This window comes from Myotis yumanensis, unplaced genomic scaffold (genome assembly GCF_028538775.1).
Source record: "Myotis yumanensis isolate MYYU_CA2020_CCGP unplaced genomic scaffold, mMyoYum1.0.hap1 SCAF_6, whole genome shotgun sequence".
NCBI classification, from domain to species: domain Eukaryota; kingdom Metazoa; phylum Chordata; class Mammalia; order Chiroptera; family Vespertilionidae; genus Myotis; species Myotis yumanensis.
This window is the reverse complement of record NW_027223757.1, coordinates 12,686,603-12,709,478: the sequence shown is the minus strand read 5'-3', so window position 1 is coordinate 12,709,478 and position 22,876 is coordinate 12,686,603. Positions and strand designations below refer to the sequence as shown.

The 22,876-nt window shown below is 42.8% G+C and overlaps 1 protein-coding gene across 1 annotated transcript in view; it reads left to right on the top strand.

Moving 5' to 3' along the window:
• Nucleotides 1–697: 697 nt before the first annotated feature.
• The window catches only part of MAN1A1 (mannosidase alpha class 1A member 1), a 152,165-nt gene continuing 129,986 nt past the window's right edge, over nucleotides 698–22,876 (top strand). The window contains exons 1-2 of the mRNA XM_070417580.1: nucleotides 698–942; nucleotides 1,154–2,011. Of these exons, the coding sequence (XP_070273681.1) occupies nucleotides 1,397–2,011 (615 nt within the window). The 5' untranslated portion in view covers nucleotides 698–942; nucleotides 1,154–1,396. The remainder of the gene's footprint in view (nucleotides 943–1,153; nucleotides 2,012–22,876) is intronic.

Here is a 22,876-nt window from a genome sequence, read left to right as displayed (position 1 = left end):
GGGGAGAGGATGCATGGGAAGAATCCTAAGCAACCAGAACACCCTGAGCTGTAACGATGGTAGACCAGGCTGCTCGAAGGCTCTCGGATCCCAGCTGCTCACCCAGGGACTTTTGGATTCATTGCTACGGGGCATCGGCGGAATCCCTGCCTTGGGTAAAAAGCGGGTATTTGTGGAAAAGACGCGCTTCCATAGGACCCAGTGCCCGCGATTCCCCTGGAGACCCTGCCCTGGCCGGCGGCCCCTCGGGGCGAGCCCCACTGGACTCTGCACCGGTCCGAGGTGCGCCCGGGAGGTCCCGCGTCAGCCCAGGAACCGCTTGGACGACTCGGGAACCATCATCACCCGGGCCCGAGGCCAGCGCAGGATGCGCTCCCCGAGCCCCGCCCGCCGCCTGGCTCCACCGGCCTCCGCCGCGGGTCCGCACTCCCTCCCCAGCGCCGCTCCCCCCGGCCGCGCGTCCCGGGGGCACCCGGGACCTCCCCGCCGCCCCCGGCCGGGCCCCCGCGAGGCAGCGCTTCCCGTAAACTCCCTACCCCGCCCGGCCCCCTCCCCGCCTCCGCCCCGCCCCCGAGGGCCCCTGGGCGGCGCGCGATTGGCCCGGCCGCGCCATCACTCTGCGGCCGCGGCCCCGCCCCCGTTTCCGACCGCCCGGGAGCCCGGCAGTGGTGTTAGTGCTCGCGGGGCCGCGGCGGAGGGCAGCGTGCGGCACGGCGCGCTCCCTATCGCCCGCGGGTCGGCGCACGAGCTAGCGGAGCGGCGATCGGGGCGGCGGGCTGCCGGGCTGCCAGCTCAGCCGCTGCCTGGGAAGCAGAGGCAGCCGGTCTCGGTCCAAGATGCGCAGGGGGCGAACTTGACGAGTCCCCCCACCCACGCGGCGCGCTTCCTGCCCCCAGGGGCGCTCCCCTCTCCAGGCGGTGCCCGCACGCGACCCTGCTCCAGGTGTGCGCGGGACACCTCGCCCCCCGGGGACCCGCAAACTTCACCCCAAGTCCAGCGACTGGACTTGGAGGGCGGTGCCCTGAGCCCGACTCGCGAATCCGCGCCCGGGGAGCAGTCCCGGAGGCTCCCCCGGCCGTCGGAGGGCGGGGACCCGCTGGAAACTTTATCACCAGCCCAGTAATTGCTGCGTTTCACTGCTTCTCTCCCGCAGGGGCTGCAGCCAGCTGTCTGCCGCGCTTGCTTGTTTGCCAAAGGAGCCGCCCCAGGAAGAAGACCCGGAGGGGAGTTGTTTGCCCGGGGGCTACCTGCCGCCCAGCCCCGGGGTTGGGGCGGCCTGGATGCGCAGGACCCGGCCCCGCAGCCGCTGACGCCGGGCGGCGGCGAAGTTTGGCTGCTGAGCGGCGGGGCGCAGGGTCAGCGGACAGCGGGCAGCCCGGCGGCCGCGGGGGGAGCGATGCCGGTGGGGGGCCTGTTGCCTCTCTTCGGCAGCCCCTCGGGCGGCGGCCTGGGCGGCGGCCTGGGCGGGGGGCTCGGCGGCGGCGGCGGCAGGAAGGGGTCGGGCCCCTCCGCCTTCCGCCTGACGGAGAAGTTCGTGCTGCTCCTGGTGTTCAGCGCCTTCATCACGCTCTGCTTCGGGGCGATCTTCTTCCTGCCCGACTCCTCCAAGCTGCTCAGCGGGGTCCTGTTCCACTCCAGCCCCGCCCTGCAGCCGCCCGCCGACCACAAGCCCGGGCCCGGGGCGCGCGCCGAGGACCCTGCCGAAGGGCGAGCCCGGCGCGGCGAGGAGGGCGCGCCCGGGGACCCCGCCGCCGCCCTGGAGGACAACTTGGCCAGGATCCGCGAAAACCACGAGCGGGCTCTCAGGGAAGCCAAGGAGACGCTGCAGAAGCTGCCCGAGGAGATCCAGAGAGACATCCTGCTGGAGAAGGAGAAGGTGGCCCAGGACCAGCTGCGTGACAAGGCGGCGTACCGGGGGCTGCCCCCGGTGCGTTTCGTGCCGCCCATCGGGACGGTGGACCGGGAGCCGGCCGATGCCGCCATCCGAGAGAAGAGGGCAAAGATCAAAGAGGTGAGTGCTCGGTGCTAGAAATTCCTCCCTACCCGCCGTGTTGTGCAGGGAGAAACGACAAACCTTTGAAACTATTCATACTGTAATATTACAGTCTCGGGGGGCATGGATGGAGGTTTACTACCTCCACCAGGTGTGGTGCCAAAGACTCTTTCATTTCCCCTTTTTTCAGTAGCGTAATAGATGCGGCCAGTTACCATCCGAGGTTGAATTCCGTTGCTTCTAACTTGCATGCTCCGGTGAGCGTAGGCCACACGAGGGAGGCATTAAATGCATGGGCAAGTGGTGTGCAAAACCTCTTTTTTCTTCCATTGGCTGATACTGTTAATTGTCGCTGAGAACGGCGGCATTGAAGGTCCCAAACAGCCCCCAGGAAGACTTGGACGTGGCTTTGAAATGAAGCCAATGTAAACACTAAGCATCAATCACACATGATAAAAAGATTCTAACAGCAAGCCAGCACACCCCAGCGTTCAGGCATGTGGCCCCAGCCTGCCAGGTGGCATCCTGCTGTGTGTGTGTGTGTACTTTCAGACTATCAAAGTGAAACTTGAGAACTTGCTACCATGGGGGAGGGGGGCGCACACTGTGTTTAACTTTTTAAAAAATGAAAAATGGAAAAAGCCAAACCTACTGGCTGTTGCCTTTCTGGTGTAGTCAGAAAAAGAAGTATTTCATGTGATGCAACAGGTTTGCCTCTACGGCAGCACAATGATGACAGACTTAATCTAGGACAAACATGGACTTCGATAAGTCTTTCATAATTTCTTTCTCGTTATTTTCATTTAGATCTTGTAACATGTGGTTAGTTCATGACTGGCTTAAAGCTGAAGTTGACCTTAAAATAATGTTAGACAGTCATTTTAGAGATGAAAGAGCCTGTTACTGATGGAGTCAGGACTTAAAACCTGGACTTCCTCCCTGTCACCTGTGTCACCTGTAGCCAGGCATGTGGACATGCCCCTTTCCACAGCTAGTCTCCCGTGTGAAATTATACCAGCCAGGTTTGTACTCGGTCCAAGAGATGTTGGAACCCTATTAAAAAACATTTCATCTCACCTCTTGATTCAGCTTGCTGAAATACATTACGAAGGGAAGTCATGTTTTTGTCATTTTAAAGAATTTCAGAGTCTCTGAATATACATTTGGCGTTTTGACATTGGGTAGGTAATCCGGGGCGAAAGCTCCCTGGCCCTCCCATTTTCAGACAGGAAAGAGAATTCTGAGGAGGTGAATTGGTATTCAGCTTGAGTGGCTACAGAATGGAATACGCTCGATTGTCATAGGATTTGTGACTTTACTATGAGACCAGATGAATTTGGCTAAGCTGTGCTGGAGCAAGTTAAAGTGGATTTGAGTCCCTTTTAGTCTCCCTGGGTAGCATGCCTTCATCCCCCCTGTGCAGACAGCTTCCTTCCACAGCCCTTCAGCTTTTCTGCTTGGAGACCCTTCCTCAGGCGTAGAAACCCCCTAGACTTGCAGGAATGGATTTTCACTCCCTCCCCCTGACAGCTTTGGTCCAGCAGTTTGCCTTCCCCAGGAACATCTATCAGGGCTCCAGAACGAGGAAGGCGGAAAAAGCTCTACTTCTCACCAGCCATCTCCCTCCCCTCTTCATCCCCAGCCTCCTTAAAAATACCCCACCAAAACCCATAGGTAAATTCACCCTAAATCTTTATCTGCTTATATTTTCCTTAAATTTGAAGCAATGTAATTGACATGTCTCGTGCTTCTAATTTCCTGTGATCTGCCGGTTAGTGGAGTTCATTGTTGTCCAAGGAAGTTATTTTAAATATTAAAGATGTATGGATGTTAAAAAGCTATTGGTACTGACTAATAGTGATTCAAAGTGCATTTAGAGCAGAAGCAGCGGGACAGTAGCAGTCATATTAGCAGCATGCATATCTGGCCCTATTAGGTTCATGCTATCTGGGTCTCTAAATCAAAAGGTCTTAATTAACCATGGAAAGGGAATTTAGGTTGCCTTCCATGTCCGTATGTTAGCACCTAGATGTTTTGAAATTGCCCAGTCTAGCATAAAGTGGTGGAACTAAATGTGTTCTTTATATTCCATGTTGTGAGAATCCAAAAAAAAAAAAGCCAGCATAATTAGCTTCAGTATTTAGTCAAAGTCTAAAGGGAAGAAATGGATTATGGTTTTTCATCAGATTAGTTCAGGCAGATGTGTTCCTTTGTAAATAAAAATAACAAAGTAACTCATGTTAGTCTAAAACTGGGCTGTAAATGTGCAGTTTCAGAGAGAAAAGAGTGGTTGCCCATTGTGAAGAGGGCACTGGACTTTTAACATTACACATTTAGATTCCGTTCCAGGTACCGCTGTGGACTCCTTGCCTTGAACCAATGGATCTTTGCCTTGGTTTTGATCTTGATCGTTCCTATATTTTATTGTTCTCTTTACATACTTAGGTTCTCTATTACACCTAAATGTACTAATAGTTTTATAGTAAAATTAAAAGATATAGGCAAGTCTAATATTTTAGTCTAATATTGGGGAGTGTAGTCTCTAATTTCTGAGCCAAACTTTTATTTGGTTTAAAGACAGCCAATACTATTTTTGTATTGCCAACACAGTTGTGTTACTGGTACTGTGATAAATTTTTAACAAATTTGTGCCCAGAGAAGACATTCTGTCATTTCAAATAGGATATTGCCTAGTGCACTCCACAAAAAGGCATTATCTGCTTTCCAGTACTTATTTGATGGATGTTCAATCTTGGTGTAAAACTTAAAATTGAAATTGACACACACATACACACACACCCACAAACACACACACACACACCCATGGTAAGTTTGTAAATAAATTAACTCTGGAATTTCCCTGAAATTTATAAGACATATATAGTATATATTTTCATGAGTTTGATCTTTTAAAAATTGTACTCAAGTTGCCCTTAGCTTTAAAAGCAGTATTAGAATAATGAAGCACAGAAGTTAGAAAAATTGTCAATTTCTCAAAAAATTAAGATGATTTTTTTGGGCGGAGTCCCCACCAACCCAAATGGGGTGGGGGTTGGGGCTGATTCGCCAGTTGGGGGGTCCATCAGGTAAGGCATCAGGTCCTATCGGCGGTGGGTGGAGTTACTATTGGCTTCTAAACAGGCTTTAGTTTTTTTGATTACAGACCTGTTTATGTAATTATAAGTTTAAAAATATTTTTATTTTGATGGCTGATAGCTAAAATACATTTTCATACATTACACTAGCTTTAGATTGTTCTTGAATCTATAATTTATGTTAACTATTAACAGTTAACCCTTTTATTAAAGATCAGACATAGGAATAATCTACTTTGGCAGATTAAAACAAAACTTTTATTTTGAAACTTAACTTTCCAGTTTACTTGTATGGGTAGTTCTGGTGTGGAGAATGATTTTTGCAAAATAATAAAAGCCACACTTTGAAGACCTGACTCTGAAGGAGCTTATTAAATACCCTTGTGTTGTTACGTTGCCTGCTTTGCTCTCCCTGCTCTGAAACACACACATTGAATATGGGCAAATGCAAATTTCCCCACTGATAGGACCGTTCCCAGAACAGGTACCTCATGGAGTGTTGCGGGAAGGCTCTCTCTCTAACAGGTAGATGAATAAATTTGGATTTCAACAGTGTAAGCACCGGAGTAGACACTGACTATTGAACATTAATATAGGAAAGCAAGAAAAGATTGTTAATGGATAATCAATTATGTTCAGCGTAATTCTTCTGTAAACTATTGGTAATCTGTCTGAGAGGAGTATTCTGTCTTCCTCTTATCAGGTAACTTAAGATTCATAGAAAGGAGCTGTAGTTAGGACTTAGAATCTAGCTAAGGGTGTGAAAAGAGGTAAATGCATTTTTGAGTTACTGCATCTGCATTTCTTATGTGAGCTACTAAACGAAACCATCTGGAGAAATGTATCCTAGTATTTCACATGTGTAAAGAATGCCTTTGTATGAGATCTGAATTTGTGGGAATTCAGTGGAGAATCTACATATATTTGTATTAAACTATTTCATAATTTATGGGAGTACAAATTCTTTCTTTGAGTGAGTTTAAAAGATGTGCCTCACAGTCAGAGGGAGGGAATACCCACAGGTCTGTGTGAGTGCTGAGGACCAAGTTCACATGCATACCTCAGAGGTGTCACTGCTTAGGTTCCAGAGCACTCACTGCAGTAAAATGAGATTCGCAATAAAGTGAGTGGTAATCTTTTTGCTGGTGGAGGGTCTTGCTTTGAGTTTGTGAAAAAAAAGCAACATCTGTGAAGTGTAATAAAGCAAAAGGCAATAAAATGAGGTATGCCTGTACATGGGCAGATCAAAACTGCCCTGGAGCCTGCTTCTACCCCATAGGCCAGTAGAGAACCTGTGGCCTTTTAAGTTCTTTATAACCTATACAACCATAGAAACGTATGTGTTTGTCAAAAATGAGTTTTGATTGGTCAAAATAGAAGCAGCCATTCTGTGAGCTCCAGAGATACTATGAAATGCCTTTCTCATGAGTAGACAAAAATGATAAAGAAGAAACCAGCGTTTGATAGCTTAAGGAAGAAATTCTTTCTTTGGGGAGACTTAAGTCTTGTTGACTTTTCTTAGCCTAGTGCCTTGCTTAGTATTAAGTAATTGAACTACCTTTAACCGCCCCCCGCCCCAACGCTTCATTCCTAAATCTGTTTAAAGGTCCTTTACACAAACTCTGCAAATTAATTTTTCTTTTACCAACAATATGCCCTAAAAATTATAACTCTGATTTTTAAAAGTAAACGTATGCTCTAAATCATGAAGTATTGTATTTGGATGAGACCTTAGAGATAGCTCAGCTATTCATTTTACAGTAGAGGCCACTGATACACAAAGATTGTTCTGGAAGTCATGTTGCCAGTTGGTGTAGAATTGAATTGAGAATGGAAGCCCCAACCTTGTTGAGTGTTGCTCACTATCCTATCATGGATCACATCCTAAATAAAATGCCAAATAAGTCTTCATTATTTGCTGACCCTAATGCAGAGTACAAAGCACATACTAGTACAATGTAATTCTTCAGAATTATCAAATTGACCTCATATTCTTGTTAAGTTATGTTACCTACAGTAATTTTTTTTCTAAATCTTACTACTGGCATGATTTAGAAGATTTCATCTTTCTAAAGCTGCCCAGGGAAAGTTTGATAGGCATTTTTCCTATTTATAAATGTCTCTGCAGGAAGCATAGCATATCTAATCATCCAATTGGGCATTCTTTCCAAGGAGAGGTGAGGGAGAAAAATGGGAGGGAGAAAAGCAGATAGGAGAGATAGCCTAGAGAAGTAGGCTGTGACAGCATGGGGGCTCTTTTAAACTTTAAATGTATATCCTCTTTTGTTTTTAAATTATTTTTTAATTATAGTGGACATACAATATTGTATTAGTTTCAGGTGTGCAGCACAGTGATTAGACATTTATGAACCTTACAAAGTGGTCACCATGATAAGTCTAGCACCCATCTGTCATCATACATAGTTACTACAATATTATTGACTGTATTCTCTATGCGGTTCCTCACATCCCCGTGACTTGTTCTGTAACTTATAGTTTGTATTTCCCAACTGTCCTCACCTTTTTCTCCCATCTCCTCACCTCTCCTCCCGTCCGGCAACATCTCTGGTTGTTCTCTCTCTGTGAGTTGTTTCTGTTTTGTTTGTTCCTTTGTTTTTTATCTTCTACAGGTAAGTGAACTCATTCAGTATTTGTCCTCCTCTGACTTATTTCACTTAACATAATAAGCTCTAGGCCCATCCGTGTTGTCACAGATAGGAAGATTTTGTTCTTTTTTTTTTTTTTTTTTTATAACTGAGTTTCCAGTGTGTGTGCACCACATCTTGGTACGTATTCTTTTGACATTGCACTATGTGTAACAGAAGAACTGATAGCTAACCTGAAGGACTACATTTTTAAAAAAGTAGTCAGACATTCAAAATTACACCAATCTATAGATCCTTCATTCCAGGAGCACACAGCTCTCTTCGCCCAAGTAGGTCCTGAGATTCTCCGATGCCCTTACCTTTTCCTGCTCCCTCTACTTGTAGCAACATGGTGGTAAGCAGGGCTGGTTCTGAAGTCAGATGCACGCCCTGGGTCTGAATTGGGCCTCTTTCATTTACAAGGTTTGTGACCTTAAATAAGTTTGTTTTTTTTAATCTTTCAGAGCTTCATTTTCTCATTTGTAAAAGGGGGATAATAATAGCACCCATTTTTGTTGGATCAGAAGGCTTAAATGTGACCCTCACACAAAACACTTAGAATCTGGTATCAGGCATGTAGTGAGTGCATAATAAATGCTACTTCCTATTATTACTGTTTTAATTATTACCTAAAGCTGTTAAGCCAAGATTATGTTGTTTCACATATACTGTTTGATAAATCAGGGATGTGGGTAATTAAGTTTCAGAAAGTTATCAAAAACAACTTCAAATGAGTTTGATGCTTAAAGGGATCACAATGATCTTTCCAGACAGCTCTTCTTTTATTGTGGTGCTGTCAACTCTGATTTTCTCAGATTTCTGCCACATTTCAAAAGGCTTAGGTATCTTTAAAAGTATATACTTCTTCAGCTTGTGTACTTCAAAATATGTGGTAAAGAATTAATTTGTCTCTTTCTCACAGTCTAATGTGCTTGTTACTGAAGTACCATCTTCTGAGAGTAATCACAGTTCCTGAGTTATCTCCTTAAGCATGGAAATTGTTCCCCAAAATAGAGAAAGAGGTTGAGTCAAGTGCATTCTCACCTGTTTTGTCTTTGGAGGAATGTTTTTAAGAAGAGAGAAGAAAATTATTTTAGACTTGGCAAACATTTATATAATCACGATCAATTCTATAATCAGAGCTCAGTCTGTCACTTGATAGTCAAAATTCATATACAGCAGTTGTCCTTTATAACTCAATGATTTGGGGCCTTTTTTGAGAGTTTTGAGTTTAGCTTGACTAGGGTTTCAGGCCCAGGAGGGCCTCAGAGAGCCTGAAGCCTGGTACTCATTTTATAGATGAGAAACAGTGCACTCCATCGGGATAGAGATGGGAACTGCCTCTTAGCGCCCAGGCCTCGCTAAGCCTGTGCTATCTCAACTCTAATGGCTTGACTCCACCTCCTGCTCTGGCCTGAGTGGCAGGCCAGCACCAGAGCTCTCTGAGACCATCCATCCAAGGGGAGATGAGACATCTTTGCTGGGGAAGGTATATCCTGAGAAAGCAATACTGGCTAATTCCTTCGCCCTAAATGCAGCAGCTCTGCCCCTCCCCCACTGAGTCCTGATAAAGACTTCTGAGATCAGTAGGTGCTTGAAAGGAAACTTAATGAGATTAAGGTTTAAGAGCATTTAAGGGGAGAAGCCCTCTTTTGTGTCTGGGATACTCTGGCAGTTGCTTTAGGTACTTTAGAACGCAGCAGGCCCGCAGATAATTCAGAACAGAGGTAATAAAATTAAAAGGCGCAGGTAGGTATCCTTCCTAGTGGCTTGACATTTGTAACTAAATTGCCTCCCTCACTTCCTTTTTTCTGTCAGTCCACTGGCTCTTAAGCTTAGCAAAGGCACAGTCCCTGGTTTTCTGCACTACTTTTTGATCACTCTTATCTACAGCCTTTCATCCAGTGACACTCAGGCCCCATTACATGGACTTTCAGGGGCAGTTTTCCACGTATTGATATGTGGGTCTCCCATTGATTATCCTCCAGTTCTCAGAGTGAGAGGAGGCCTGCCAGTGAGGGGCTGGAAACCTGATGAAGGACACCAAGTTCTGCAAGGAGTTGAAGAGCAGCACTGAAACAGTCTCTGTTGCGACACTGGTGGGGATGCCCGTTTGCCTAGGCCAGTAGTTCATAGGAAAGGGTGTGGCAATAATTGATGTACCCAGGCTGCGAATGACATCCAGAGACTTGAGCTGTTGCTGAAATCTCAGTATCTGCCAAATCCTTCTTCACTGATGGCCTTTTCAAAGTCCTGTGTAGAACACTTGATTCCTCTAAGGGACTAGAGAGAGTCAGGACATAGAAGGCCAGGGCTCCTGGCCCACTCTGCCGGTGGCCGTGCCCAGCTTTCCTGAGCTGATGCTTGGGGCATGACTTCTGACCCTAGTTCCTCTTTAATAAGAGTATGTGCTGGAACTACTAAAAGGGCGGGCGTTTCCTCATTGTGTCTGTCTGTCAGGGCATCAGGCAGAAGGACAGACCTGAGGGATGAGTAAGGCAGCGCAGGGGTGTGTGCCCAGTCTCAGAATCTCATTCCCAGAAATGTCACCACCAGGGCCTCCCTTTCGTTGATGTATTGCTTCTTAAAGGCTGCTGTGAGAAGTATATCACTAAAGCGGCCCAGCAAAAATGGTTATACTCTGAGATTTGTGTTAGCAAGAGTGAGAATATGCTTGTAGAAGAAGTAAGCATCTTTCATTGTGTTATTTCATTATAAACTAATGCTTGCTTAGGAAAGAACCTTTTAAAGGTACACAAGAGTAGGAAAAAGAAAAATAAATCCTTCAGTCTGTCACTCAGTCACAAGTAGTGTCAACAGTACACCTACCCCAACATATAGGTTATTTCTTTCTACAGTTGCAGCCACACTACACGCACACACACACACACTATATATATATGTTATTTTCATTTTCTTTCAATGTGTCATTGTACGGTAGTATAATATATGAAAAAAGATCCTAGTTTTTTTTAACCATTCCCTTGGTCCTGAACAATTAGATTATTTATAATTTTCTTGTTTTTATAAAAATTGCTGAGATAAACACCTTTGTCCATTAAGTTTTTGCCTCATTTTTCATTGCCAGCACATCCGTAAGTAGCACTTCCCTTTAAATTCCTAAAAGGGGAAATGAAATGGGTCAAAGGATCATTGTATATTTTGAGGAATTACTTTCCATAAACAATTTATACTTCCTCCTATAATATAATGAATGTAGTCTATTGAATATTACTTTCATAGGTGATAGAACAGTATCTTGTATATTTAATTTGCCTTTGAGCAACATTTTCTCTTGTGTTGGTTGACTAACCACATTTCCTCATTGTGAATTGTAAACTACAAGGAAGTTTTTAAAGGAGCAGGATTAGGAAGAAGGCAGAGCTTGGAGGCTTATTGGGTGGAATATCAGAGAATGTGGCTCTAACCTGGCTTAATGGACATGGACTCTCGAAGGAGGCAAAGTCCTGAAAAGCAATAGAGAGCATTTTATTTTCAAAAACTTAGAAGCCCGGCCAGTGTGGCTCAGTGGTTGAGCGTCAACCTATGAGCCAGGAAGTCATGGTTCGATTCCCAGTCAGGGCACATGCCTGGTTGCAGGTTCCATCCCTAGTGTGGGGCATGCAGGAGGCAACTGAACAATGATTCTCTCTCATTATTGATGTTTCTATCTCTCTCTCTCCCTTCCTCTCTGAAAGCAATAGAAATTAATTTAAAAAAAACTTACAGAAAATTTTGCTCTTGTCTGGGTTGGGACCTAAGATAAAAAATAGTCTTTATTGATAGGAGCACAGCCTCCTATTTATTGGGATACACTCAAGATCCTCAGTGGCTTCCTGAAACTGAATAGTACCAAACTCTATATATACTATGTTTTTTCCTAGACATACATACCTTTTAACTTGAAGCACTGTGTGGTTCTCTTTGGCTATTCGAATTGCCAGCATCACTACTTTTGTGCTTTGGGGCCATTATTAAATAATATAAGGGTTTCTTGAACACAAGCACTGTGATACAGCAACAGTTGATCTAAGAACCCAGAGGACTGCTAAGTGACTCACAGTGGGTCCGGGGGTATATACAGCCTAGATACTCCGGACAAATGGCCGATTCACACCAGGGTTAGTGCAGGTTAGGCATTTTATTATTTTATCACACTACTCAGAATGGCACACAATTTAAAACTTATGAATTGTTTATTTCAGGAATTTTCCATTTAATATTTTTGAACGGCAGTTGGCCTTGGGTAACTGAAACCACAGATAACAGAGGACTGCTGAAAACATCTATGTCAGCTAAGCTCCCACTGGCTTATCTTCACTGTTAAGTAATAGTTGGGGTTTTGCATCAGATATTTAAGGAAGTATGGCATCTCTGGAGATCTGCGAAAGTGGGGGGTGGGGGGAGGATCTTTCTCTTTTTAGAATTCATCAGAATGATTTTCTTTTCTTTTAAGATTATGGTTGAAGATCAAAAGTAGTCCAAATAGAATTTCAGAAGTGATTTATTGATTCCAGAAAAATTGGCAAGTCTTACAAAGTTAAATTCTTAAAGAGAAAAATTAACCAAAAGGAAATCATTCATAAGAATTCATAGCAGTAACTATACATCTTTTTTTAAATTTTTTTAAAATATATTTTATTGATTTTTTTTTTTTTACAGAGAGGAAGGGAGAGAGATAGAGAGTCAGAAACATCGATGAGAGAGAAACATCGATCAGCTGCCTCCTGCACACCTCCTACTGGGGATGTGCCCGCAACCCAGGTACATGCCCTTGACTGGAATCAAACCTGGGACCCTTCAGTCTGCAGGCCGACGCTCTATCCACTGAGCCAAACCGGTTTCGGCAACTATACATCTGTATGTGTGAAGGGGCAGGCCAATCTTTTGTATGTTAGAAGCCTTCAGTTTTTCAAATAGGGTAAATGTACTTTTCATCTAAGGTATTTATTTTAGAATAAAAGACAGGCATGACTTGTTTATGAAGTTTGGGCTTGTTATTTTTTATTTTACTTTTTGCTAATTCCTCTTAATAACGTGGTTTTAGACCTGCTTTTTTAAGATGGCAAAGAGGTACATATTTCAAAATGCACTTGTAGTCTGACCTTGGTTAGTTCATAAAAGTCTGCCTAGTGCCAGAACTGTTTAAATTTGGCTTTGAGACGACATTAACATGGTGAATAACAGTTGGCATGCTACATTATTTTTATAAATTGTGGTTTGAGATAATAGTAATTTTAGAATATTTAGGATGCTGTTCTCTAAGATGTGTTACTTTTGTAGTCAAAGTGGCATATAAAATGGCAAGTACAGGTTTTCAACTCATAGTTAGAAATGCCTCAAACGGTTCATATTGTGTATTCAGGAATTTTTAGCCCAAGCCAGCAATTTTATATGGTATTCTTAATAAGTTTAAAAGGAATTTTATGTAGTTCAAAAGCGTGTTTTATAATTGGCATGTGTTAATATGTTGTGCACATTCACTCCTATTAAGCATTTTGGTTAGTCTTCATTACTTAATCCTCCTAGGGGTTACTTAGCTTAGAGTGTGTGATGAAGAATTCAGTAGCTTAAGAAGAAAAAAAAGTGGGGTTTGGTCAATATGAGGAGCATAAAAAATGAAGATGATTCATTAACTACTGTTGAAAGCTGCTTTAGCAGTTAGGGTGAATAAAAAGTATGATTAATTAAGTGTTCTATCAGTAATAAGATAGAATGGCAGCATAGCGTGGAAGTGCTTCTGGTTTTTTCTGTCTCTAAGAGTACAGAATCTCTGTGAGGTTGGCTCTTGCTAGCTGTGAATCTGCCCCAGAGCCACCATGCTGAGCAGGAGAAAGAGCTTTCTCCTTATCTATCCTCCGGTCAGCTAGCACTGGGCTTTGCCCATAATGTGACCCAGTAAATATTTGTTGAATGAGTGTGTGTTTTAAAGCAAACATATGCAGAGGTTAAGTGTGACAGTCCCCACGTTTATATAATCACATAATGTGGAAGTAGAATCCAACCATCTTTAGAGACCCTTCCACCATCCTCATGGCCTACAAGCCATTGTCTTCTGAGGGGACACTTGACTTTTGTTTTGTGTTTTTTCATTTTAAAATGTATTTTTTATTGCTGATAGTATTACAAATATCTCCCTTTTTTTTCCCTTTTCCCCATCCTCCCAGCCCCTACCCACCCCTCAGGTTTTCACTACCTTATTGCCTGTGTCCATGGGCTATGTGTATAAGTATATAAGTTCTTTGGTTTATGACACTTGACTTTTGATAGCAGTCAAAAGTGATTCAGAACTGCATCTAGTGAGTGAATAAAGAATATATCCATATAGGAAACACCTTTTCCAGTTTTAAAGTTGCTTTCAGAATAATTTATAAAATGAAAAACTGTGTTCATTTTCTTACATGACTTGTAAACTGGCTGTGAAGGTCGCTCATTAAATACCTTTTGAGCAGCTGTAATACAGCTGAAATAAATATAGATACTGGTGAGATTCCTCCGAAGGCCCACACCTCCTTGAACGTAAAAGTTCCATTTCATTTTGGAGTTCACCTGCTTTATTTTTATACCCAGCGTTTTGTTTTTCAGGTCCAGTAGTCCACCTTTAGCCATGGTTTTGCTTTCTTCGGTTTCAGTTACCTCTGGCCAACCATGGTCTGAAAATATCCAATGGGCATTTTCAGAAATAAACAATTCAGACGTTTTAAATCGTGCGTTCTTCTGAGTAGCGAGATGAAATCTCCGCTGTCCTGTGCGGGGGTGTGAATCTTCCCTTTGTCCAGCGTCTCCCTGCTGTACGTGCTCCCTGACGCTTAGTCAGGTAACCACCCTGGTTATCAGATCGGCTTTTCCTGTGTGCCGGTGCTTGTGCGCAAGCAACCCTTACCATCAGAAGGTCAATGAAAGCCTAACGCGATGTCACAATCTCCATGCCATTCACCTGTCACATAGGTATGGTGTCCTCTCACATCGTCACAAGAAGGGTGAGTACAGTACACTAGGGTATTTTGAGAGACCACATTCACTTAACTTTTGTTGCAGTATATTGTTTTATTTTATTGTTAGTTTTTGGTAATCTTACTGTGGCTGATTTATAAATTCAACTTTATTATAGTTATGTATGTGTAGGAAAACACATAGTATATATAGGGTTTGGTATTATCTGTGGTTTCAGGCATCCACTGAGGATTTTTAGAATGGATCCCTCAGTGGATAAGAGAGCGCTGCTGATTTTAATTTAGGTAAAGTTCTCATTTATTTCTGTCCATTATTATCTAGAAATTGGACTACATTAATAAGAACCATTTTTATTTTTGTTTTACATTTTAATTTTATATATGATACACCTAATTAAAGGTGTGTTTTTTTTCCTATCCTAGTGAAAAAGTTTTGAGGGACAATGGTGTTTTCATAAGTAATGCTACACTGAAATGAAAAGTCATAGGTTAGGTGTTATTTTCCACAAGAGAAATTAGAATTTAATAAAAATGTTCTCTATAAGAAGGTATATTTGGAGAAAGAACTTTGTTTCCTAATTTAATATTGTTATCTCCTGAAAAGTGCTATCTCAAATAAATATTTGCATGGTACTAACTATGAATTTTATGAATTTGCAAATGGTCCCTTTTCAAATGCATTCTGTAGATCACTATTAGATGAACCTTCTTAAAATAATACTTCGCTCCTGTTGCCCAGCTCAGAGATTTTAGTGGTCCTTCATTTCCTATGGAGTTAGCTACTCAAAGATTCACCTGGAGGGCATGTTTGCTGACAGATTGCTGGGCTCTGCCCTACACGTTCTGATTCAGTAGGTCTGGGTGGGTCACATTTTTAACATGCTCTTGGGTGATGCTGACACTGCTGGACGGGTGACTAATGTTTGAAAAGCGTTGCTCTGGAATGAAGTTCTAGCTGCTTAGGCTGACATTCCTAATCTACAGATCTGCCTTGGTTTGCTCCTTGAGTCCTATCTCTCTCTGTGTTTTAAAAATATTTTTTTATTGATTTCAGAGAAGAAGGGAGGAGAGAGAGATAGAAACATCAGTGTTGAGAGAGAATCATTGATTGGCTGCCTCCTGTATGCCCCACACTGAGGATTGAGCCTGAAACCCCGGCATGTGCCCTGACCGGGAATCGAACTGTGACCTGTTGGTTCACAGGTCTATGTTCAACCACGCCAGCCCGGTGAGTCGTATCTCTTAAGTTAGAAGGGACTCTGCCTCAACTAACTCGCATAGTCCTCTCAAATGGAGTGTCTTCTCACTTGCTCAAAATCCTTGTCCTTCATGAAGTTTTCTCTCACATTCCCAACCTTTACTGATCTCTCCCTTCTGCAAATTCCCCTGGCATTTATTATTTGTATTTGGCCTGTGAGTGGCTAATTTTATATATTATCTTCCAAGCAGACCCCCTAAGTGTGGAGACACCTTTTCCTTGAAAATATCTCATCAGTTCATGGCCCAGAATGTAAAGTGGAAGGCAATTTGTCTTAAATATAACCAAAATGAGACACAGTTTAAGCATGTCACCAAAATTGTAGGCAGATTAGAATTGTGGCGGCAGGGGAAACCCTTCTGGGACTCCCTTCCCACATCTGGGAAATGGAGCTAATAATTCCTTTGCAGTGTTGTTGTAAGAATTAAAGGAGAAGATATATGTGACTCTCAGCACAATGCCTGGCATGTAGCATAAATAAAAACAGTATTTATTTCTTAGCAACTAGGGAGGGGTTGATTGAAATGCTAGCTTGAACTTTTCTTAAGAAAAGCGGTTGTCCATAAGTAATTGGATTCAAGAAGTCACTTCCAGGAAAGGAAAGGAAGTGTTGGCTGGAGTATTACCGTGTTAACCAACAGTTTGTATTGTTGCTGCCACCTTCCTTTGTTGTTGCCGAAATCCCTGCTTCCTGTGGCAGGAAAGTAAGCATTCTTTTGCCTTGTTTCAGTTGTTATCTCACAGAAGTGATGCTCATCCTTAGGAAAACCAGTGTCCAGTTACATCTGGCTTCCTGGCCTGCTATCACTCAAATACTCAGATTCTTTGATTGATTGATTGAATTGGTGTGACGGGGATTGGGGGGTTGCAGGGGGAGAACGGGGAGAACGGGGAGAACAGAGAAGAATGAAATCTAGAAAAATACCTTAGGGGCAAAGAAATATTTGTGAGTGCAAAAGCTGAAATGTTTCATTCAGAGATAGCTACGGGTGTAAATATAGCTCAATAATTAGGCATATGGTGCTTTCATTTAGGAAGTGTCTACACCCTTTGTGATAAGATCCATTGAATATTAGAGCTGCAGCTTTAACCACGCTGGGAGCAGAGATTCCTAATGCATTTAAAACAAGAATCCAAGAGTGAAATGGAAAACAGAGTTAATAATTTGTCCTTGGTTGGTTTTAATCTGCTCTTTATTAACTGTAGTTTATGCCTGGAGGATTAGATTTGGAAACAGAACACCAATGAATGTTCTTAAAGGTTTCCTTCTTTTTATCACAACATTATACTCTTAAAGACTTTCTGAAGAACATTTTGACTGAATTTAGTCTTAACGTAAGAGATGACACATTGTTATGATTCAGTCTAAAATATTAGAAAGCCTTTGATCTATGATGTTATTTTGAACTTTAAGTTGTTTCCTGTTAGATTTCAATGTGGGATTTATTTAATAAAAACTTATTAATAGAGAGAGATAAAGATATTCTTTGCTGGCTATCCATATGTTTTCATCTTTGTTTTTTTCTAGCCCCCCCCCCTTTTAAGCCCCACCCCATCTATTGTTTTCAATATTAGGATTTTAAATCTGCTTGCTATTGGTAGTAAGGAAAATAAGAAAAGTACAAATCAAAGGATGTTTGTATTTCCCATGCCTTGTGAAATGTTTCTAAGATTGATTGAAGACAAATAGACAATTGTAATTTTATAAATAGAAGGAATATATATCTTAGAATAGGATTCTAAGATGAACTAAAGTACAGAGTTTTAAAAACAGTTGCCCTCAGTGGAGTGGGGAAGGAAGATTCTGTTCTGTTCACCTAGTCCTTTCTTAGTCTTCTTTAATGCAGTGCTATTAGAATATGCCTGAAAGTTGTATATTTGATTCTGTGGTTGTAGTTCTCCACCCACCTGTGATCTAGAGAATTACACTCTAGATTTTCATAAGGTAAAGCCGTAAGAATTTAGTAATCTCGGTTTTTGGGGACTAGGAAAAAGTTTGATAAACTATACTACCAGGTCTGAGTTAACTAAGTATAGATTCCTCATTAGGAAAACTACTCTGGATTTTTGTATTCTTGAGAAGTCAAAGTTTTGACCTAAACCCTCTACTTTAACTTTGATGTGGTAAGTGAGGTTTAGGATTTTATAATCATACTAGAGGCCTGCTGCATGAAATTCATGCAAGAGTAGGCCTTTCTTCCCCAGGCTGCCAGCACCGGCTTCCCTCTGGCACCCAGGACCCAGGCTTCCCTCGCAGCCCTGGCTTCATCCAGAAGGTTGTCCGGAAGGACGTCTGGTCTAATTAGCATATTACACTTTTATTATTATAGCTATGGCAGAGGTAATCAAGTACTTGGCTTAAGTTAGCAATATTTTTCTGCCATACTTTTTTACCCATTCCTGTTCATCGTCTTCCATCCGCTTGTGTTTTCTCTCAGAGAGAGGTGATGCTATGGACAAAAAGGGAGAGAGACGAGCAGCAGAAGTGTGATTATATATATTACTCATGTCCGATTACTTGGTGATCAAGAGGTGACTGGTTAGTAGGGACTGAGCAGCCCTCTTGCTTCCAGGAACCTTGAGAGGTGAATTCTAGACGTTGGCACTGACAGATCACCTTTTCCCTGACCGCTGGGCACTGGCTGCTGCGCTTTAGAATTCCTGAGAGAGAAGGCTGTCTAGTTGCGTGATTGGTTACTATATTTGCAGGCCTTTGGTTCTCAGTGGGATTGCTCAAAAGCTATCTCAGGAAGGAAATGCCTTTGATTGATCTGAAATCTCATTCATCACCATAGTGTCCCCAAGGTTTTCCGAAACATGGGAGATTTCACAGGTAGCACTTTCAGGGGCTGATCTGAAGGTGCTAAACCAAACTGATGGGGAGGGAAGGTTGTTCCTCCACCTCTCCGTGAGATCACTGCCCCTGTTCTTCACCCTGGAGTATCCTGTTTTCACAGCCCCAGAGGCACAGACAGTTGATGGGCACGAAAGAGTGTCCATGTATATAATGCACCCAGGGTTTTCCATCTTTATATAACAAGACCTTAAGTTAGATATTTCTTTTTTAAACGGAATTTTTGCCTTAAGATTTTTTTTTTAATCCTCATCTGAGGATATTTTTTCATTGATTGTTAGAGAGTTGAAGGGAGAGGGAGAGACAGAGAGAGAGAAACATCGATGTGAGAGAGACACATCGATTGGTTGCCTCCTGCATGTTCCTGACCAGTGGATCGAGCCTGTAATTGAGGTACATGACCTTGACAGGGAATCGAACCCTGAACCCTTCAGTTCTCGGGCTAAGGCTCTATCCATTGAGCCAACCTGACTCGAGATTTTTATTCCTTAATTGACTCTTAAACCTCAGCTATTCGTTTGCAGGTTTATTTGGTTTATGATAACAACAATAACAACGCCTGATAATCTTTTTTCTTTAGATTTAAAATAGAGGTGGTCAGTTAAGACCACACATTTAATAAAAAATACAGCTTCTTAGATATGCTCCTCCCAATAGAATGTATGCTATTTTTCTTGTTCGGAGAATGGTCTCCTTAAGATTGATCTAAGTATAATTAAAGCAACCAAGAACTAGTTGTTTGCACTTTCATCTTTGCACAGATTTTTTTTCTCCTTTACAGTTTTAATTCTAGAGGGATGAAAGTGTGAAAATAATTACAGCATACCATTTGCTGCGTGTTTAACTTCTTGTCAGGCACTATGCTAACAGCTTTATATACATAATCTCATTTCATTTTCAGAACAACACTATGAATTCAGTGTTGTTTTCCCCATTCGCTTGAGGCCAGGAGGGTCAAGCAAATTGCCTAAGGGTACAGAGCTTCTGGGTGCCTAACCTGGGCTTTGACCTTGGGCACACCTCTTCCTCCCCCTGCACCCACTCCCGGTGGGCACCCCTGAGCCCCCACCAGCCCCCTGCCTGGCCTTCTTGAGGCTCTTACCCACCTTACGTAAAGAATGGGACTCCTGTCTAAGTTACTCCTTTGCCTGAGAAATAGGAGGGAAACGGGCTTGAGTGTGGACACTTTCCATCTCAGCTTGTGACAAACAACATACTGGATGTTTTTAAAACTTAACTGAAAGTAAACCCATGATCAGTTTCTTTGGAAAAGCTTCTCTGAAGAGTAATATTGTGTTCAACAGTAAGTTCATTTTTATCATTGTGTGTTAATAAATGTGTATACATCTTAATGATATGTATAGACAAACTATATACATGATTATGTGTCTATATAATTATCTAAAATAATGCTTTATGCATTAATGAAAGTAATTGGGGGGAGTTCTGGAAAGTTGTTTAAATCAAAATGAAGAGAAAGAAAAGAGTCTCTAAAAGAAACTCTAAACGTGCTTCCTTTCCTCCCCCTAGTCTTTGGGCCAATGTAACTCCTAAATTTTAGAGGAAATAATCTTGCAGTTATTTCATTTTTAAGCGAGACATTTCATAAAGGATGACCTTAGTAACATAAATGAAATGTGAATTTTGAATTCGTAATGAGGTATATTACCAAAAGAGATTCTGTGAGTCAAAGTAATACACTGTTACTGACGAGACACTCATGTTTTTTACGGAAGTGACAACCAAAGCATATTGAACTGGTCCTAAGCTATTACTCTTTCTAAAGTATATGCAAATGGGAAATACATTAATCATTCATATTCAGATGTTTAAAAACATAATCTTTGTATTATTTACCTTTAGTAAATCAAATTAAGAAACATTTCCAATAGTCCTTCTGGAAATATTTAGGAGCCCCACCCAGTGGCACTGGAGGGATTAACAGTAACAGCTGCCAATCCGGAATCCTGAGGGACAAGGAGTGAAAAGCCAGTGGGAAGTCATATGGTTTTTGTCCTTTTCTATCTGACTTATTTCACTTATACCCTCAAGATTCACCTATATTGTTGCAAAATGTGGAATATAAAACAAAAAGGGAAAGAACACAAAGCAAAACAAACTCACAGATACAGACAACAGAATGGTGGTTACCAGAGGGAAAAGGGGGTGGGGTGAGCAAAACCAGTAAAGGGAGTCAAATATATGGTAACAAAATGGAACTAGACTTTTGGTGGTGAGCACGCAATAGAGCAGTGGTTCTCAACCTTGGCTGCACATTAGAATCACCTGGGAATCTTTTTAAAATCCTGATTTCTGGGCCTCATCCTCCGGAATTTCTGTTTCTTTGTTATGGGGTGGGGCCACAACATTAGTAACAAAGAAACAGAATTTCCGGAGGATGAGGCCCAGAAATCAGGATTTTAAAAAGATTCCCAGGTGATTCTAATGTGCAGCCAAGGTTGAGAACCACTACAATAGAGTATACAGATATCAAATTATAATGTTGCGCACATGAAATGTTATTAACCAGTGTTACCACAATAAAAATAAATAGATAATTTTTTTTAAGTCAGTGTGATGATTGCTTTAGTAGGGGAAGTGCAGGGTGTGTGGAAGAGTGCAATAGGGATTGTTAGCTCAGATTTGGGGGTTTAGGAACACTTTGAAAAAGTAGTAAAGTATTAGAGGAACCTGAAGAGGCCAGAAGGGTCAAGCAGATTGCCCAGGGGTTCAGTAGGAGTGGGAGTTAGCCAGTTGAAGGGCAGGATGAAGAAGAGTGCAGAAATAAATGGCCTGTGTGAGACTCTGGGGAGAAGCTAAAGAACCAAACCAGGGAAGTGCGGGTAAGAAGAGTGCTCAGAAATGGGCCAGAGGAGTAAAGCAGAGAATAATCTTACAAGGTATTTAGGCTTTATCTTGAGATCACTAGGAGTCAGGTATCAAATTTGCATTTTTTGGATAAGACTTGAGTCAGGGACGCGTGTTAAAAGACTCTGCAGTAATTCAGGTGAGAAGTGATGATGACCTAAATGCAGAAAGGAATCATGGGGATTAAGAAAGATGCTTGAAATATTTAGAAAATAACATTTACAGGCCAGGTAGCATCTGTGGTCACAGTTTGATTCCTGGTCAGGGCATATGACCGGGCTGCCGGCTCAATCCCCAGTGTGGGGTGTGCAGGAGGCAGTCGATCAATGATTCTCTCTCTCCCTCTCCCTCTCTGAAACCGATAAAAATATATTTAAAAAATAACATTCACAGAACCTTGTGAGCACGTACACGGAATGAGAAGGGGGAAATGGAGTCGAAGACAGTGTTTAGGTTCTTGGCTTGTGCAAGGGGTTGGTGAAGGTGGGTACCCAGGTGAAAGAGAGGAGTGGAGAGGTATGATGGGTTTCGTTGGAGGTATTTTGCTCCAGATGAGAAAGATTTCCAAGAGGAGAGGCTCTCTTGTAGGCAGTTGGAAATACACATGAAGCACTGCAAAGAGAGGCCTCAACTGAAGACACCGGTCTGAAGACCATCAAGCCATGGAAGTAAACCAGCTCCCTCAGAGATAATGTCCTATTAAAAGAGTCAGGGCCTAGAGCCCGAGGAGCATCAGCGATTAAGGGATGTGCAGAGTAATAGACAACAGACAGGGACCCATCATGAGCACAGCGAGTAATTCGCAGAGGTGGCACCCAGGAGCATTTTGGGATATTTAATATTTTAAGGAGTGAGTCTCAGCACTGTCAAATGCTGCTGAAAGGCAAGAGAAGGAATGAGAACTGGCCTTTGGATTGGTAACAAGCAGGTAGAAAGTGCCCCCGACTGGGGCAGGTCTAGTGGCCTCTAGTGGAAACCACATTGCAGTGGAGGTCAGGAGGTACAGAGACAGCTCTTTGCAGAAGGCCACAGTGGACGCGACTGGCGAGAGGGAGTGGTAGCTGCAAGATGACGGGGCCACAGGAAGATTGAGTAGAGAAACTGGCGGCCTGCTGGACACTGCTGAGCACACAGTGGGAGCTGGCAGCCATGGATTGTGACGGTTCCACCTGCTCATTTGTTTGATTTTTTCTTTAGCACGATTCAGCCA